Below are 20860 nucleotides of genomic sequence, written 5' to 3'. Positions count from 1 at the left end.
ACCAAACGGTGTATTTGGGTGTTTGCTATATACACAGGTCATAATCACACTTGAACTTCATCATTATTCAGGGATTGACACTACTAAATTCAATCATTGACAAAAAAAAGATATATCCAAAGTTTCCGGTTGTAGTAAGAAAACCAGGACGGATTCAAACAGAAAGATTTTGAAAGCAGAGAAAACTGTGCACCTTATGATCAGTATGACTTTATCAAATGACAAAAGGAATACTCAAAATCCAGGTGGAAAATATGACGTACGGCGTAGGTACTTCAATTCAGTCACGGACCCGCGATGTCGCCGGTGTGTTCTAGTTGATTTATAAAATAAGAAAATGTGGTATAATTGTCAATGAGACAACTCTCCACCAGAGACCAAAGGACATAGAAGTCAACAGCTATAGCAAAACCCATACTGCATAGTCAGCTATAAAAGGCCCCGAAATGACAAATGTAAAACAATTCAAACGTGAAAATTAACGGCCTGATTTATGTACAAAATAAAGAACAAAAAACAAATATGATATACAACAACAAACAAAAACCACTGAATTACAGGCTCCTGACTTTGGACAGGCACATACAGAATGTGGCGGGTTTAAACTTGTTTGAAAGCGCCAACCCTCCCCTAACCTTGGACAGTGGTGTAACAGTACAACATAAGAACAAACTATAAAAATCTGTTGAAAAAGGCTTAACTCATCAGATCAATACAAAGCAGAAATACATCTAACAAAAACACAGACCGGACCTGGCAGGGTACTTATACATCCCCACAACTAAAAAGACACTAAGTACAGATCTGAGAGTACTTGCAGTTACTGACAGCTAGTTCAAAGCCAATAACAACTAATAAAAAAATGCAACTAAGACTAAAATATCAATCAGTACACATCAAATATCCACTGGATTTAGTGTACAGACCTCATTAACAGTCAGAAAACAAGAATATGTCCATAGTACATGGATGCCCCACTCGCACTATCATTTTCTATGTTCAGTGGACTGTGAAATTGGGGTCAAAACTCTAATTTGGCATTACAATTAGAAAGATAACTACCTTGACCAAAAACCTGAAGCGGGACAGATGAACGAACTGACGCACAGACCAGAAAACATAATGCCCCTTCTACTGTCGTAGGTGGGGCATAAAAACATGACCTTGTGCAATGCCAAGATACAGGTATTAACAGATTGTAGAGCCATGGATGTGCATATGTATATAAAAAATAATATTTAGTTGGATTTTGATTTACTGATAACAAAATCAATATTAATACCAATAAAATCAATATTCAAAGATCTAATTACAGTGTTGAATTGGTAACCTTTTAGAATAAGTTTATTTAAAGGATCGATAAGTTTACCAAGATCAAATCTTAATTTCTAGGCTTGGTAAACAACTTCTCCGTAAAAATTAGGATGTGCTATCCTGTTTAAAATTAAGTTTTCTACAGGTACAACCAAACTTCCAAACCAAATCTTTGTATTTATGGAAGAATTTAGTAAAGGTTTTAAGTAATTTGTGGTAACAAAATCCCTGAATTTACCAGTAATACATAGATTTCGTTCATTTAAATCCATATAAACACCGTAAGATGGTGCCAAAGGAACATAATCGTCCAAAAAAGGAAAATTTACAATAGGGAACGAAAAATCGTTCACATGAATGGAAAATCTCAATATAAAGTTTTCCATTAGTTGTATGCTTCAAATTTTGAAAATATTTCACTCAAATGAAGTTTTTGAGTTTTATGGTAGGTGTTGTTTCATTTTCAATTCTATTGTATTGATCAAACATTTATGGATTTCAGCAAGTCAATAATATGGCAGCTCCCTCCTTAATAGTTAATGCAACATGTCAACTGTGGATTTGATGGTAAATAGATGCCAATGAAAAATTGTTAATTAAAAATTGCAAATGTTTGGTTAAGAGTTAAAATTTACACATCAATAAGCTCTAGAAAAATTGTGTTTAATCCTAAAATTAACACCTCAAAAAAATCATGGGTGAACTCTGGTGCTCTGGAGGGGTAAGCAGTTTTTGCCCAACTAGTGGCACAAGTTGTGTTTCTCCTGGCAAGTAAAATTTGGCAATGTCATAATCTAGGCAAAGAGGAAGGGATTGTGACTACTACAAGTAGAACATATCTGTGGTCACATGTGACCCAAATAATATATTCAAGAGTGAAGTTGCAATAACTGTATTATACAGGCAAAACAATTGTTTTTGTTAAGTAGATTGTGGTTTATTAGCTAATGAGGATAAAAAGTATAAAATCTAAAAGAAATAAAGAAATATGAGAAAAGTGACATATAGAAAAGTTATGTTGGTTAATAGGAGAAATTTTCTGTTGTTTCTTAAATATCACTTCTGTTGAAAAATTCATATCTCTTTTAAAATCACATAATATAAATGGAATAAGAAATTTTGGCAAGTCATGTAAAGTTTCATAGCCAATAAAATCCAACACGTCACCTTGGAAACATGGATGCTGTCTAGCTGCATTCAAAGAAAACCTGCACCAATCAGAACATGTTTCAAATGGAGCGCATGTTTGAATAATGTTTTGAATGATTTGATTGGCTGTTACATCATGACCTTGTAATAAGCGTTGAATGTAGCACCCCTGTACATCTGTGTCAGCCTCTTCTTTCCACAAAAGACACCTCGATATTGACTTCCAATTAGTGCAGTACGGATCCTTTAAGTTTTCTTTTGGAAAATAAGTTAAAAATCCAAGACACATTTCATCTGATGTAGAGTATCCGAAATGAACATTTTCTGAACGTGACGTTGTAGAATATATACATGTTACCTTTATTTCATCTCCTGGTATTAACTTGACTGGTTCCTGATAGCTGAAATATTAAAACAAAAATTGGTCATTTATATCAATGAATTTCATTATTCATACATTTTTCTCATAATCTGCTTTTCAACAGGATTGAATCGAAATAAAGATCATCAAATCATTGAAACATGTAAAAAATGAACCATGACATCGTCATTGAAAAGGCCAACAAATTTTACTTTTAAGCTGATATGTATGCACATATGAAGTAGAATATACATATATTTTTTTTGAAAAATAAAGAACTTAGGCAGCACACCTGTGCTTGTATCGCTCACCTGGGGAAAATTGCCAGGCATAATTAGGACTTTTATATGAACATTCTTTAGCTCTTTGTGTTGCTGATCATTTTTGCAATTTACATGTTAAACCTAGCTCCTATAGGATTTAGATAACAGCCAAAAACTGCAAAAAAGACCAATAAAAATCAACATGTAAGGGGCAATAACTTCAAAACAGGTCAAACTTTCAGAGTAGATAGATCTTGTCATGTTGATCATTTTTGCAGTTTATATCTACATCCTATAGTTTTCCAAATAACAGAAAAAAACTCAAAAACAGGATAATGCACTTTTCTGAAATTTTCAGCGTTAATAAATCTTGTATTGCTGATCATTTTTGCAATTTAGACTGTTAAACTACCTCCTATATTTATTAAGATAACAGCCAAAAAATGAAAAAAAAGAAGATATTCAGGGGGCAATAACTCAAGAACAAGTTTTTAGATTTTTCCAAAATTTTCAGGGTAGACACATCTTGTCATGCTGAACATTCTGCAATTTACAGCCAAAAACTTCAAAAATAACCCTGATATTTCAGAGGCACAACTCCAAAACAGGTCAACATATTTTTCTCTAAATTTCATGGTAGATACTCTGGAACTCATTAAGCCCAAGTTTGGCTGAAATTGATTCAGCAGTTTCAAAGGAGAAGATTTTTTAAAGTAAGCAAACTAAATGAACAAATTGTGAAAAATTGTCTTTAAAGGACAACAACTCCTTAAGGGGTCAATTGACAATTTTGGTCATATTAAACTTATTTGTAGATCTAACTTTGCTGAACATTTTTGCTGTTTGCAGTTTATCTTTATCTGTAATAATATTCAAGATTATAACTGAAAACTGCAAAATTTCCTTAAAATCATCAATTCAGTGGCAATTACCTAAAAATCAGATACCCAATTTGGCTGATAATTTCAGGGCAGGTAGACCTTGACCTAATGAATGCTTTAACTTCTTGTCTGATTTGCTCTAAATGCTTTAGTTTTTGAGATATTAGTCAAAAACTGCATTTTACCCTATGTTCTATTTTTAGCCATGGCGGCCATGTTTTCTGAGAAAACAGAAAATAAAACACAAACATTATTTTAGATAACCTAAGAATCATTCAGCTTAAGTTTAATTTAATTTGGTTCAGTAGTTTCAGAGAAGATTTTTTAAAGTTAGAAAACATGATAAACAAATTGTGTAAAATTGTCCTTAAAGGGCAATAACTCTTTAAGGGGTCAATTGACAAATTTGGTCATGTAAACTTATTTGTAGATCTTACTTTGCTGAACATTTTTACTGTTTACATTTTATCTTTATCTATAATAATATTCAAGATAATAACCAAAAACTGCAAAATTTCCTTAAAATTACCAATTTAGTGGCAGCAACCTAACAATGGGTTGTAAGAATAATCTGAAAATTTCAGGCCTGATAGAACTTGACCTGATAAACAGTGTAACCCCATGTCAGATTTGCTCTAAATGCTTTAGTTTTTGAGATATAAGCCAAAAACTGCATTTTACCCAGATGTTCTATTTTTAGCGATGGCGGCCGTGTTTTTTTTAAGAAACAGAAAATAAAACACAAACTTTATTCTAGATACCCTAAGGATCATTCAGCTTAAGTTTGGTTGGAATTGGTTCATTAGTTTTAGAGGAGAAGATGTTTGAAATAGTTTACACCGAACGGACGACGACAGACGACGACGGACGTCAAGTGATGGAAAGGTGAGCTAAAAAGCTAAGATGTCGCTGCTCTGTTAAAGTAAGAACAGTATGTATTAAATTACCTGTGTTTCCGCTAATCCTACCTACCCTAAAGATATTTTTATCATTTTTGAACAGGCACTATTAAAGTCAGACTCTTTCCCCTGTTTAAATCAGTCAAAACATTTTTGACAAAATTATTTGCCTTCCTTCCCACGTTATTTTCTTTCAGCATGTAAGTGGAAACACAGGGATTATTTTTTAGGCCTACCAAAACTTTGTATAGTATAAAACTATTCAAATCCTTGGCCTAAAGGACTTGAAGCTATTCTTTCTATCACAAGTTACCTATGAAGTACAGGCATGTCGTAGCTGAAATTCTGGTCATATGCGAGGTCTTTTATTTTTCTATCTTTACGGTACAATTCTATACGTTCTTGACGACCTTCAAAATATTTGACAATCATTCCGTTAAAGCATTTCCCTCTAAACACATTCTAAAACATTTCTATTTAGAACGGCATTGATTTAATATAACTGACAAAATTATTTTTTTTATTTGTTTATTGTATACCCCTGTTGCTCACCTTTTGACCAAATATCATATAGTTTAAACGATTCTTAAAATTAACCCAATGTCTTTCCAAAATTGGGAAAAGCCGCAATAATTCTAAACCTTTTCAATTAATGTCTATTCAGTGATGTTTTTATTGCTGCAAATCTAGATGACTTCGTAATTTTCAAGTTCAAAGTTCAAGCACAGCATTTAATTATCTTAATGTCCATACAAAGCCTTTCATCAAATAATGCATACAACGAAGATTTTTGCGTGTTAAGCCAGTATAGACAGTTTTGATCAAGTGTGATCAAAAATGCTTTCAATTCAAACTGTTGCGTATGGTTCAGTCTGCGTTATGCTATATTCTGACATGACTAGGTATATTAAAAGTTCATAATACGATTAAAGATAATTATCTTTAATTGAGACTATTTGGAAATTTATTCCGAATATCTGTAAAACTTTCCATTATTTCTTGTGATGCAATGACTACAAATTAAATTGATTTTTTTTTTTCATTTAGAGATTAGCAATATCTTAACTTTAAAAAATACCTACGATAAAATCATTAAAAGTAATAATTTCAGAGAAAAAATTAAGCCAAAATAAGGTCCTAATTGTACTGTTCGTTCCTGAATTAAGTGTTCTTAATTGTCTGAAATTCTAAAAAAAACCAATTATCTTACTAATGAAAATACAATTATTGATTTGGTAAATTTTGAACGTTCTGATCATACATTGTATGCTACCCGAAAACCCGACCTCAGTATGAGAACATATTAAACAATATACAAAATGTATATAAATTAGAATATAAATTAGATAGGTTCTACAAATTGGGTTGACCAAGATAAAGTGAGGAGAATTTGGACGTCCATTGGAAAAAGGATATTTTGGATGGCAAAGGGTCCTCTCCAAGACCGCTAAAGAGTTACTGCAAGTGATCTTTAATGTGCAGGGAGCGTGACATTTTCAGCGTCGAATTTAATGTCTCAATTTCTACCGGACCTAACTGTGTATACTAGTATAAACAATCTTGTCAATAGTCAATCGGATTTCATCTTAGTATGGGTCATCGTATATATTGCCAGACGGGAGAACATAATTTTATAAAAGATATATCATTGTTGGCATCCTTCATTCTGCCATTCTAGAGGTTTCATCTTTGTAAAATTTATTTAATTCGTATATGATATTTCTAGACAAAAATTCTATTCCCAAAAGCTACGAATTTTATTCTGAATAAATATTAAAATGGTCCATCATAACTATGAGTGTCTTACTCATCATCGAAGACTTTTAAAACAAAGCACTATATTCCCAAATTTAAGTATTTGGTAGTGTCTCGTGTATATTTACCCCTTATCTTTTCATTCTCAATAGGTAGCCTCCCTATTATAAACATGTTAGTTTTAATGAAAATTGCCCGCTCGCCCGTTCTCATGTCCTCAGAAACGAAACTTCAACCAAGCAGGAACGTCAAAAGTAATAGTGTTCCCATAATGTAAAGCAATTATTTCTGTATTGGTCTATGGAAAATATAGTACCTAAATAATGCATATGGTTATATCCAGATGTGATATAGATTTCCTCTTCAATAAGCTTGTCTGAACATTCAGCTGAACATTCGCCAGTAACGACAACTCTCCTTTTCTTTGGCGGAAGATCAATCCAATACTGCCCGACTATCATAATTCCAGCGTCATGCTGACGTAATACATGCGTGTAAAATATTGTCATACCAGACGCATCTGTCATTCCTTCATGGAGGTCAGGATTATTCCAATGAATCTATAATATAACGGAATCATTATTTTTTCCCATCGCAGTAACATGTTCTTGTCTAATCTAGTGTTTGGCAAAAAAAAAAACGGCAAACAAACCCTCGACAATATCAATAAAAAAGCTGCCATATAATGATACTTCCGTGGAACATCAGAGATCATCAGATTTTAAAATGATAGATTAATATTGTATTGCCAAGTCCGTGTGGGAGACACAGGCACTTGTCTCTGAAAAAAAGTTCCTATATACCTTAATATAACACAAAAGGTGTGCGACAAGCAAATATAAGATAGAAAAACATCTGAAAGTGACAAGCAAAAGTAATATAAGATAGAAAAACATCTGAAAGTGACAAGCAAAAGTAATATAAGATAGAAAAACATCTGAAAGTGACAAGCAAATATAAGATAGAAAAACATCTGAAAGTGACAAGCAAATATAAGATAGAAAAACATCTGAAAGTGACAAGCAAATATAAGATAGAAAAACATCTGAAAGTGACAAGCAAATATAAGATAGAAAAACATCTATGGCCTAATAATTAAAAAGCTAGTCGTTGTCCTCTTTCATTTTAATTTTTAATTTTATTTTGTTCACAAAAAAGTGGGGCGGGACAAAAACATAGTTTTGCCCCCCTTGTGCCCTCTCCTCAGTGTCGACTCCTGAGCCCATAAAAAAGTGATCCAGTAGCTTCACCGTTCAGGACTAAATTCTTTCGATACCAGTTATAAAAGTAATTCCAGGTGTTGTTGAATTCATGGTGATAATGGTATTACTGATTATAAGTACACAAATACACTTTATATCATACCTGTAGTGCACCTTTCTTAAACCCGTTCATTCCAATCCTAAACCCTGAACTGTTGTGTGAACATTCACCAGACATTCCCATACTCCAAATACCAATCACACTAGAGCATTTAGGACTTGCAATCATTCCACAGGGAAATGGTTCATACAGTTCTTCTGTGATGTCATCCTCTGAAAAGATTTCAAGAAGTAAAAAATTCCGTTTACCAAAAATTTGCCAAGTGTGTCGGATTTAGTTCAAAAATAGATAATTCATATAGACCGAAACAGTAGACAGAAACCAATAAGACAACGCATACATACTGATAATCACAGAAAATTAAACACATAGAGAGATTCAATATGTTCATATTTTGATTAGTTTGTGATAAAGTCATGGAGCTATTGTAATCTATCTGTGATCAGAGAAAATGTTCATATTTGATAGTATGTGTAACATGCATTTTTGTTCGTTTTGTATATTTTTAAAAAATTTTAAATGGCCTTACTGAAACTTTGAAAATTAAAGACCATTGCACCTTTAAAAGTTTTCTTTTTTAATTTACTAATATTTGAAGCACCTACAATCTCTTGTGCAATTCGTACGTTTTAGTCCAGTGGAGACCTGCATGGATCAAAGCGTACGAAATGCACACGAGATTGTTCTATAAGCTACATGCACATAACAGACAGAAAAGAATATTTTGTAATGGTAACTTACTGTAAATATAAAAATACTGCAGTACCTGATTCGTCACAACCAAATAAAAGAATATGATGCATCACGTGTTTGTTGTCAATGGCGGGCTTTGTAGCTACAATGTGGTAATCTTGGTCTTGTGGAAATTCAAATATCAGACACATGTAAGTAGTGGTCTGCTTTGGTACTTTCCTTTTTGGCATTTTTACAGTTATATTTCTTGTATCTAAGTTTAAAATGTGGCATTGATCAAAGTATATCATTTTAAACAAACTGCTTAATTTAAGACATTAGTATCATTTTTGGTTTAAATTATAGCCATTGCATCTTTCTTTCTTTTAATACTGAATAACAAATAAATATTGCAAATTATTGTACAAAAACAACAATTCAAAATTACTTTAAAGATCAGACCGTTCATGCGAAAGAAAAAAATCACTTGAAAAAAAAAGATTTACCTTCTTCAGTTTCATCCAAAATATAACTGATTACCTTTTTCCTTCAGAGATGGACAGTCGTCTATGGGTGCTTCACAAGATAACCATGCCTTTTCCCGACACAATGAACTATCTAAGGGTTCACAAATCCCTGATAAAAACAATTTAACAAATAGCTTCAAACTATAAGTGATTTTCTATAAGAAAAAAGTAAAACAAAAAATCATTAAAGTCCGTATGTGTTATTCAGTTCGTGTATGTTTTTTAAATTATTGGGGCCATACGTGTATTCTGGTAAAGTTTAAGCAAAGCCGCATAGAAAATAAGCTTACAATAAGAATGAAATGAAATCATACCGTCATACACTTTAATAGTACACAGTTCTGAATATGATCTTCATGAAACATGATATAATGTCTGATTCGGTTGGTAAAAGAGTGTGCATCCTATTCAAATATGAACGACGCGGGTTGTCAAAAAAAAAAAATAAAAATAACAACCATGGCCAAAACGTACGCTTACCTGTAAGGATTGTCATCGAAAAATATAGAGCAAAAAAACCAAAATCGGGTCTATATTTTTTTTCAGTTCAAACTTTACCTGGATGAGATATATTTTCTGTACTGAGGTTGACGTTATCATATTGTGTCTTCCAGGTACAATTTGGATCACCAAGTTCCTCTCCGTTGTATCTCCCATCCCCATCAGAATCCAATAGACACATCTTTTTATTCCACTAAATACATTGAAATTGAAATCATTGAATTACATAATTACAGTTTTTAATTGATTGTATTGGTTGTGTAGTTTTGTTGTCTTGTGTGAGATTGAGTAATATCTGAGATAAAAATATATTTCAACCAAAAAATAAAATATTTGCAATTACATACATGTTTTATTGACAGTAAAATGAGAATATAGTGTAAAAATAATACTTAAAACATTATTTTTGATAGCTGAACGACTGTGTAAGGGTTTCGTCTACATTTAAGGTCTTTAAACACCGTGATTTTCATGCAGTTGCGCATCAGATAGTCTAATCATGCAAAAAATATCTAGAATTGGTCTTATTTTCCTACAATAAGCTCCAACACAATTAAGTTTTTTTTTCATTTTGAAACAATTTATGTATCATGATTTGGTCTATGTTGTGGAAGATACCTCTCCAACTTGTTGAAAGTCGATACCGAAGGGATTCTGCTCATCTCCTCCGTCATTTTGCCTGTGTCCAACTCCTTGCCATGTTTGACCTTTATTACAAGGGTGTGGTACTTTGTTGCCATTTGGTATCAGGTTTTGATAAGCTCTGTAGGAAAGAACGATGTTTACACAAAGTAAAATTCCCACATATGACAAACTCCTGAAAAAAAATTTCGTGCATATGTTCATTGTTATCAATGCAAATTAAATATGAACAACTGATCTGTGTTGGGAGCTTACGGAACAGATCTGTGTTGGGAGCTTACGAAACAGATCTGTGTTGGGAGCTTACTAAACAGATCTGTCTTGGTAGCTTACAAAACTAGTCATGACAAAGTGAAATTATAACCCGTTGTTTAACAAATTATGAATTGAAGGAAAGACAAAATCAATTTCGAAATAAAACGCAGGAAATGATACTAAAACAGAACATTGACATGAACTCTATATAAAACAGATGGTTAAATCCGTTGCTTCTCAGTAAAGCAGTGTGTGGCACCTGTTGATTTTATGTGAGTGGTGGGGTGGGGTGGGGTTTGGGTTGGTTAGATATAATTAGAAGAGAGAGACAGTTGGGACTATGTATTGCTTAACTTTTGAACAGATGACTTATTTTCATACCCTTGATTGTGAAATTTCTTGTTAAGACATAAAGCCATAAATTTAGCAAAATCTTGTTAGTAGCTGTCCACTGTATATGTTCTTTGTTCTGTTTATAAACATATATAGATTAGATAGGTAGGGTTGTCTTTCTGGAATTCACAAATTTAGCTCATTGAATTTTATCTGTACCAAGTCCAGATTCTTTAGCACATATGCCGCTTTTCTTGCTTGTTTACGTGTGTTTTATTTCTTTGTTGGTGGTTGGTGTGATTTGGGGAAGTGTCCCATATTTTTAGAAATACCTGTTATCTTTTGACAGATAATACGAAAACTGCAAGACTCGCAGCACCTATTAACTGCAGATAAAGTTAAAAAAAACATTAGCTTGCTCTATTCTTTATTTTAATTTCTTTTTGTAAGATATTTGCCAACTTCCTTAAATTTGATATAGCATGGTATCGGTCACGTATACACTATAATTTAAATGTCCGCCCAAAATACCCAAAATATGTGTTATTCTAGAATTTTTTTGGCAGGAACTATAATAGATACAGAAAAATTGTACGACAAATGTTCAGCAACATAAAATCTACAAATTAAAATTGAGAATGGAATTAGTCAACATCTCAGTCCAAAATCGACAATTGACCCCTCAGTACAGGAGTTATTGCCTTTGAGACACGATGTTTACCCATTTTTTAATTTTTTTGGCAGAAACTAAAATAGATAGAGAGAAATTATAAAAAGCAAACATGTTCAGCGAAATAAGATCTAAAAATCAGTCAGCTTTAGCGAAATTGACAATTGAGGAAGGAGATACATGCCCTTAGCCTTTATATCGAATATATAATAGATAGTGAGAAACTGTGAACAAAAAAAAGATCAGCAAACAAGATCTACAGACTGCAAAGTGACGGAAATCATTAAATAACATCTAATAGAGGTCTTAAATGGGTTTTTTTTAAACTTTTTTTCCAGTTTTTGTCTTTTATCTCGAAAACTATAATAGAACGATAACTATAATAGGATAGGTGAGCGTATCAGGCTATTACACTAAGGAGGAAAAAAAGATCTATTATTAAAAATACCGAATTCCGAGATAAATCAAGTCCATAAAACTCGACAAACCAAACGCTTGAGTATATAAACCAAACGGGATCAACTGGAAAAAACTGTCACATTCCTGACTTGGTACAGTAGCCTCTTGTTTTATCCATTACCACTTTTGTGTTTATCGTTCTTGTTTTGTTAATCTAAAAACAATATTCATATGAATATTTAATTTCCTGGCGTTTTTCTTTAACTTATAAGATTGGTAAACCTGTGTTGGAGACTTATTTTGTGAATAAAGGCAATAAAAATATAAATGTGCATCTTTCATTGACGGTTTTAGTCGTAAAACAAGGATATCCAACATAGACTTAAGTAATGAAAAATCTTGTTTTACATAGTAAAGTAGAGAGTTTAAAAGCCGATTGGGGTTTAGGTGAAATATAAAATATAACAAGTTGTATAAAATATCAGACACATTAATATTTTATTGGAAATCTTTTCTGCTCTTTATTTTCTGCCATGGTTTTCCTGCTGAATTAGTTCTAAAATTACTACCTTTATTAGAGATTTAACAGCTTTTGCAATGATGCAAGGTGGGAATAAACATCATGAAATTAACTAAAAAATAATTAACATTTTGTTTACACATGTTTTATCTCGTGTTATCTTGTAAAAACATTCAATATCTTAAATGATCGACTGTGGATTTTGACACGTGAAGTTGTCTAAACCAGAACACTACATGATGTAATGTGTTACCTTTTTTCAATTCGAGAATTGCATTCAATTTTACTAAAAGGATGGGTGTTCACGGATTAATTTCAAACGAATTATCAATACAAGAAAATTGGATCATTGAAAAATATCATACCCATGCATGAAACATATAATTTCTATCAAAACTGTAAATGTGCGATGCCGCATTCAGAAAAGGCAATGTTTCACGTGGAAAACGCATTTGAAACAAAGTACAAATGCTACCCTATAGCAACTTATAGCGTTTTTGTTTTTCGTTGGTATTGTGCTGTGCAATGTTATATCAATTTTGATTTACAAGCATTGGATGAAAACTAGTATTAAAGCTCTATTCTAAGTTTGACCTTTAAAATGACTATTCATGTTAAGTAACCCCAGTTCTAAATTGATTTGGAATCAAGAGATACACAAAAACTTCTATAAACTTCAACGCTTATATAATAATGTATAGACACTTATCTATTGTTAAAGATAGTACATTGACCTTGATTTTTGCGTCGTTAGGTTGATATCTTATTGACGTGTACCCATCATCTCCATTTCTACGTATACAAAAAGTAATTAAGATCTCTATATTCTTTATAATATAAAAATACGAAGATGTGGTATGATTGCCAATGAGACAACTCTCCACCAGAGACCAAATTACATAGAAGTTAGCAACTATAGGTCACCGTACGGCCTTCAACAATGAGCAAAATCCATATCGCATAGTCAGCTATAAAAGGCCCCGAAATGACAAATGTACAACAATTCAAAAGAGAAAACTAAGTAAAGGCCTGATTTATGTACAAAACATAGGAAATACAAATATAATATACAGCAACAACGACAGCCACTGAATTTTAGGCTCATTGCTTGGGACAGGCACATACAGAATGTGGTGGGGTTAAACAAGTTTGCAGGTGCCCAACCATCCCTCTAAACTGGGACAGTGGTGTAACAGCACAAACTATGAACAAACTATGAAAATGAGATGAAAAGGGCTTAACTCATCAGATTGTTACAAAGCAGAAAAACAAGTAACAAAAACAAAGACCGGACGTGGTAGGATCTTTCTACATCACCACAACAAAAAAGACACTAAGTACAGATCTGAGAGTACTCGTAGTTACTGACAGGCTAGTTCAAAGCCGATAACAACTAATAAAAAAATCATGTATCTTAGACTAAAGCATCAATCAGTACACATCCAACATCCAATAGATTTAGTGTAACGACGTCATTAACAGTCAGAGAAAAACATGACATTGTGCAATGGCAAAATACAGGTATCTATAGATTGAATAACATGAATGTGCATATGTATATAACAATAATTTTAGTTTGGTTTTAATTTACTATTAACAAAGTCAATATTTATACCAATAAAAACAATATTTAAAAATCGAATTAAAGTGTTGAATTGGTAAACTTTTAGAATAATTTTATTTACAGGATCGATCGTATTTAAATTTACGGGCTCGGTAAACAACATCTCCGTAAAACATAGGATATGCTATCCTGTTTGAAATAAGTTTTCTACAGGCACAGCCAAACTCGCAAACCAAATATTTGTATCTATGGAAAAATTTAGTAAAGGTTTTAATTAATTTGTGGTAACGAAATCCCTGACTTCATAATTTACCAGTAATACATAGATTACGTTCACTGAAATCCAAAACGTGACTACATACATGGGCATAGCGAACGAGTTGTTATATATAAACTCCGTTAGATGGTGCCAAAGGAACATCAGCATCCAAAAAATAAAAAGTAACAATAGGAAAAGAATAATCATCCCTTTTGTTGTAGATTTTTGTGCAGAGTTTCACATATAAAACTGAAATATTTAAATCTAGGAAAGGACAGTTATTACCGTTTATATTTTATTTATTTAAGGTTAATTTCTTTGTGTAAATATCGACAGTATATTTAGAAAATTCTTGGTTATTTAACGAAAAAATATCATCAAGATAACGAGAAGTGCTGTTGAATTTATCAATTAAATGCAGTTCAGACGGGTCTTTACTGAGTTTGGTCATAAACTGTGATTCATTACAGTACAAGAGCAAGTCTGCTAACGAAGGGGTTCAATTGGTGCCCATAGGAATGCCTACAACCTGTCGATACACTTTATTGCCGAATCATACATAAATGCTATCAAGGGGAAAATTAACCGTTTTAATCATCTCATCATACCTCAAGTAAGTATATCCAGCATATTAACCTTTCTCATTAAAGAAGAAAGCTTTAAATGAGATGCAGCAAATACATTTGCATTCAGATTTTTCACTTCATGCAGTGAGAGACATAATGGGGTACTATACATGTCTCTAATGCAACGATTCATCATTTATTGACCACCAACAAAGAGACAGCTCATCAACAATTAAAAAAATCATGGCTAGATCAGAGACATATATATATATATATCTCTGTTATATGTGTCTCTAGCTAGATCGAGTTCTACATTGGATTCATTCAAGACTATGACTATATTTATAAATTTACTGTTAAGCAAAACTTTTAATTGTTCGAAATACTACGAAAAATTTGCCCCATAATAGATGAACATAGCTTATTTGGCTAAATCTTTCGAAATTTTTGGTCCTAAATGCTATTCAACTTTAACTTTGTTTGGCCTTTGTAACTTTGTCAGTGATTCGAGCGTCATTGATGGGTCTTTTGTAGACGAAACGCATACAAAATAATAAGCCTGGTATCTTTGATTAGATTTTTATTATAGTTTTGTTAAAACGCATCAATTAAAATAACTGTAAGAAAGACAGTCTGGGAGATCATGATTTAATTGTTAGTTGTAATTGGCTTTGAACTAGCTTTCAATAAATGTGGGTACTCTTATATCGGTGCTTTGTGTCTATCGTTTTTATGTAAGTTGTTTTTTTTTCTAGTTCGTATCGATCTATTGAGCTAAGCCATTTACCACAGTTTCTGATGTTGCGCTGTTACACCACTGTCCCAGGCTAGCGGAGGGTTGAGCGATCACACATCCTTATGTGCCTGTCCAAAGTCAGCAGGCTGTAATTCAGTGATAGTTGTGGGTTCATGTCTGTCATATTTGTTTTTCGTAAATTGTTTTTTTTTTATAAATTAAGCTGTTAGTTTTCTCGTTTGATTTTTTTTCACATTTTGTTATGTGGGGGCATTTTATAGCTGTCTATATACGGTATGGGTTTTGCTCATTGTTGAAGGCCATACGATGACATATGATTGATAACATCCACGTCATTTGAACTCTGGTGGATAGTTGTCTCATTGGCAATCATACCTCATCTCATTATTTTTATATACAGAGAATACATACCATTCTGCCTTGATTATAATAGAGTATTCAAACAATAAGTTTTTTTTTGCCATTTCAAAGAAAGATAAAAGGGTAAAAAAAACCATGATATTTGATTACCCGGTATAAAACCATATTGATTACTTCAGAGTAATATATGGTGTTTTCTTATGTAATTTCAAAACAAATGTGCATCCATCAATTGCAACTAAATATTATATCGAATAAAACCACATTGCTCTGATAATTTCGAATCCATTTTTTGGTTTCAGCGGTATAATTTTCCAATAAAGTCAAAACCAAACTACTAAATCATAAGCGATGTGTTAGGAACATTCTTAAAGTCTGTATATGAGTAGAAACCTTCCGCATTTCCATGCGTATTGTTTCACATATCAAAATATTAAAGGTGTCTAAATTAAAAAAAAACCAAGGTGTCCCAGGTCATGAACCTCGTCAGTTGGTCCTTTGGTGGTATTTCGTGTTTAGGGAGCTACCATTTGATTTGTAGGGGGGGCTAGGATGAAAAATGTTGTCCAGCATTTTTTTTTAGTTGTAATCTATGTCCTGCCTTTTTATTTTTCACTCTATTTGGTTCTGTATTTTTTTTTATTAGTTTATCCTGACTTTTTTTTTACATAGATTGACATCCTGTCAAGTTGCTCATCCTGCCTTTTTTTCCCTCAAAACTCCTGTCCTGCCTTTTTTCAAATTTCATCCTCCCCCTCCCCCATAAAAATCAAATGGTAGCTCCCTTACACCAGATCTTTGAAGTCTCTGTTACAATATGTTAAAAGGACACTTGTAGAAATTAATTGCCCTCACATATTTGAAATCGCTCGATTTTCATGTATATAGATATCGGAATTCATTTTCAATACTAACTGTTGTATCTAGTATAAAAAAAAAAAAAAAAAACCAGCGATGTTATTTAAAAGTTCAAATAAACCCATTTAGCAAATAAAATAAAAATAAAATAAAATAAGAGAAATCCTCAAATTGAACTTACAGTAAAGTTAATATATTCATTTTCTTCATCTACTGTTGTATAATTAATTTGGTTTCTTGAGATAATCACTATCCTTGTCCAATCTAACAGGATTCCACGAGTCATGGATGATTTTTTTCTTCCGAACTGGTGAGCCCAAAGATACATCAGAATTGTGATCAGTCGTTGTCGTTTTATTGCAAAAGTTTTTTAAAAAATCAATCTAAATCTACTCTGTCGTTATTTTTTGTTGATGAAAACCCTTTAATATATTTTCTCCATAGAACTTTGGAAACGCCCCGACCAAAAAAATATATATATTTCTCACTCAGCAGACTATCTCAATTACGGCATTTTTTAAAAATAGTTTTACTTCGATTTAATTGATGGAGTCAATCAAACGACAAATTTAGATAAAAAACTGAAACAATTTCAATGCATATAGTAAAGCCTATTTGATACCACGGTACCATTTCCTAATGATATATAAGAAAATGTAGGTTTTCGACGAAATTATCCGAAAGATGTTGATAAAAATATAAACCGTTAATACTGTTGGGTTAAATTGTTCAAATGTCAGATTTAAAACACACTTCTCCTAACCGAAAAAAATGCAACGTCAGGAATATTAAGTTTACTGGAGATAATAATGAAGAATAAGAATATTGACCGCTCGCTCCATTTTTAGGCAAATAACAAACATACAAGGTTTTCTCGTTGTTATCTGTGTCTAGGAACATTAGCTGACAAAAATGTAGGTTTTCGACTAAATTATCCGAAAGATGTTGATAAAAATATAAACCGTTAATACTGTTGGGTTAAATTGTTCAAATGTCAGATTTAAAACACACTTCTCCTAACCGAAAAAAATGCAACGTCAGGAATATTAAGTTTACTGGAGATAATAATGAAGAATAAGAATATTGACCGCTCGCTCCATTTTTAGGCAAATAACAAACAAAAAAATAACAAAAAAATTAGTGTGGTTTTATTTTAAGGTAAGTTGAGCAATTCCGTTCAGTAATCGTTATGGACATGATTAAAACAAGAGGAATGAATTAGAATAGAATAAAAAAATATTCTATTTCGATTCTTGATTATAAATAACCAACAACAATTCTTATTTATTATGAAAATTTACGGTCTTGGATAAAATATCTCGTACTTCAGTGGCAGTCAAACTCTGTCACATTTTCATATACCTGTCCCAAGTCAAGATTCTCCTCACTGGTTATTTTAATTATCTTTTTGTTTTTATCTCTTTAGGCGTTGATCACATATTTTTGATAGTCTGTTTAATTTATTTACATTTTTTTCTAGATTGAAAGCGACCAATGGCTTGACATGTTTTAGTGAAGTGATCTATAGATGTTTTTTTAAGTCGCTTGGTTGCTGTCAGAGTGAAGTGTTTCCCATTTCTTCCATTCATTTCTATCATCAGGTAAAATCATAAAAGACTTTTAAATAGAAATGACGAAAATGGCTTTTAAAATGTAATCTAAAATCCTTGTTATAAATACAATGGAAAAGGTAAACATTGCGATAAAACTAAAATGCATATCATAAATTATTGAATCTCTTCAATTTTCCTACAAAACATTCAATTTATTTGAAGTGTTTAAATCAAAAAACAAACAAAAAACAAACTCATACAATTAGATTGTTTTTCCCCGGACTTTGTATATATGAAAATTCTTTTTCGTTGTTTCCGTATGTCATGGAAACCGTGATCTGTTTTTATTCGATTGTATACAAAATATAAAAAAAAAAACCAAACAAATAAAATTGCAATGTCATATCATGCATTTACTTTTACTTATTAACCCTAGTAAGGAAAAAAAACATGGAAAGCTTACCTGTTCATCTTGATTATCTATCCTTCATTTTCAGGTGGATACTTGCGTAAGACCCACAGTCAATTGTTTGTATAAAAGTATCTGGATTATCCAAGCACATGTTCCGTTTTTAATGTAAACTCCGAAGATGTATTTTCGTTTGATGTTTAATCATAGGCAAAGCAAACTAAATGGTTGTAATGCAACTCGTACGTCCGCGTATTTCTGTGCTAATCAAAGTATACTATGCAAATTAATTCAAATGTCATACTAAGAGCAAGTGGTTTTGAACAAGTTTTGTTTATATAACAAAGATTTATGTTTATCTTTGTTTTTAAAGGATGAGTAAAATACACAGTTCATATCTTTTTGTTAATTTACAGATACCTAATACATTAACCACTCCTTTTAAGGAAACATTAGACGGAGGCTACAGCTGTCTATGCCTGCATACGTATAGATTAAAGACTAGGAGCAGATATTTACTATAGATTTATAACTTAATCAATCTGTTTTCCAAATGCAAGTCCTTTGAAACAATTTATTAATTGAGAACTCTTTGAAGCTTAATGTCTTCACTGTAAAAACAGGGAGTCGACGAGAAAGAAACCCATAAAAGACAAAATAAAGAGAAAGTTACATGTAGGTTCACGTTGCAGATGTGTATTCGAAAAAGAACAGAAAACAAAACGAAAATCATTTCAAAGATATTTTTTTTCAGATAGGATGCGTGTTCTCTTGGATACTTGCAATGCAATTTAATTATTATTTAAAAAAGAGAAATTGTTTAGCTATTGTCATATTTGAAAACACGCAATTGCTTCAGAAAATCACATCCGCGGTAAGTGAATACGAATAAAAGGTATGAAGGGTATACATCTGTGAGACAGTCACCCAACGACACAAGCACACCAAAAAACATAATTTATGTTTGCTTACAAGTCACTTACATTGCCGTTGATAATAATAATAATAAAAAAGACATTACTCGCTGGATTGTATTTTTACACAAAAGCAAATAAGAGTTATTGACAAACGAAATAGGTTCACAGATACACAAATATCCTTTCTATCACTTTTAAGGCACCGACCATTGATGTTTTGGGGATTTAAAAAAAAAATGTTTGATGCAAAAAATTTTGAAAAAAAAATATTTGTTCAGAAAAAAAATTGATGGCAGGTGTCTTATAACGAAATACCGGCAACTGTCATAAAATAAAACATTTTCGCATAAAACTACATAGGATCAGTATAATTTGATGTCCTGCATGGATTCAATTATGACAATTGCTGTTTATTCTAACCGTCTTTGTATGGTCATATTTTAAGCGTCAAGCACACGGTGTAGTTTTATTTGTTCGTTTGACATGTGTTAGTGAACTTTCCGCCTTTGATACCATAAATACGATATCTCAGACGCTAATCTGTAGGGAATAGCTACTTGTATTTGATCATCAAAAGAATGATTGGCCGATTCGTCATCATGTAACAACATGCAACATGTAACATGTATATAAAAAAAATAACTGGCAAGAAAATACATGTATTTGCATAGTTCCCATTGCAGGCGTTTCTGATCAGTTTCTGTATATAAAACATCGTCCCAACGGCAAGTCCATCAGTCTTTATTTTCAATGTGCTTAGTAGTACAAAAAGGAATATTAGTGTCAACGGTGACATAGAATAATTATAAAAGCTCACCTGGATAAAAGGAACTAAGCAAATGAATTAATGAATAGTAACGACCTCTTCCAAATTTTTCACGCTTTGTTTTTATTTTCTTTGGCCTATGTTGTACGACAATAACTTTGATAAGCTGGAAAATACAATAAACAATGAATATTATGGGAGGTATTTAATGTCACTGGTGATCCACAACTCATTCCTTCTGTTAATTATATTACATTACATGTCTGTTCTTACTAATGACTACAGGAATAAATACAAACTGAGAAATTCTCAAGAACTCTTATGTACAGTTTGCAATTTTATAATTAACCTCATGCCATTCTGATCTACACATTCAGTACATGACCT

At 32.1% G+C, this 20860-nt stretch overlaps 1 protein-coding gene across 1 annotated transcript; it reads right to left on the bottom strand.

Moving 5' to 3' along the window:
- Positions 1–2229: 2229 nt before the first annotated feature.
- On the bottom strand, positions 2230–19078 carry LOC127730272 (tyramine beta-hydroxylase-like). The gene is made up of 9 exons (XM_052238575.1): positions 18845–19078; positions 10264–10462; positions 9703–9838; positions 9158–9253; positions 8712–8891; positions 7988–8157; positions 6939–7182; positions 5181–5277; positions 2230–2864 (listed from the first exon to the last, which is right to left on the bottom strand). Exons 1-9 carry the CDS (start codon positions 18850–18852, stop codon positions 2255–2257), a joined length of 1740 nt encoding a protein of 579 aa, XP_052094535.1. The 5' UTR covers positions 18853–19078; the 3' UTR covers positions 2230–2254.
- Between the last annotated feature and the right edge of the window lie 1782 nt (positions 19079–20860).

This window comes from Mytilus californianus, unplaced genomic scaffold (genome assembly GCF_021869535.1).
Source record: "Mytilus californianus isolate M0D057914Y unplaced genomic scaffold, xbMytCali1.0.p SCAF_2, whole genome shotgun sequence".
Classification (NCBI taxonomy): Eukaryota; Metazoa; Mollusca; class Bivalvia; order Mytilida; family Mytilidae; genus Mytilus; species Mytilus californianus.
This window is presented reverse-complemented; position numbering and strand designations above follow the sequence as displayed.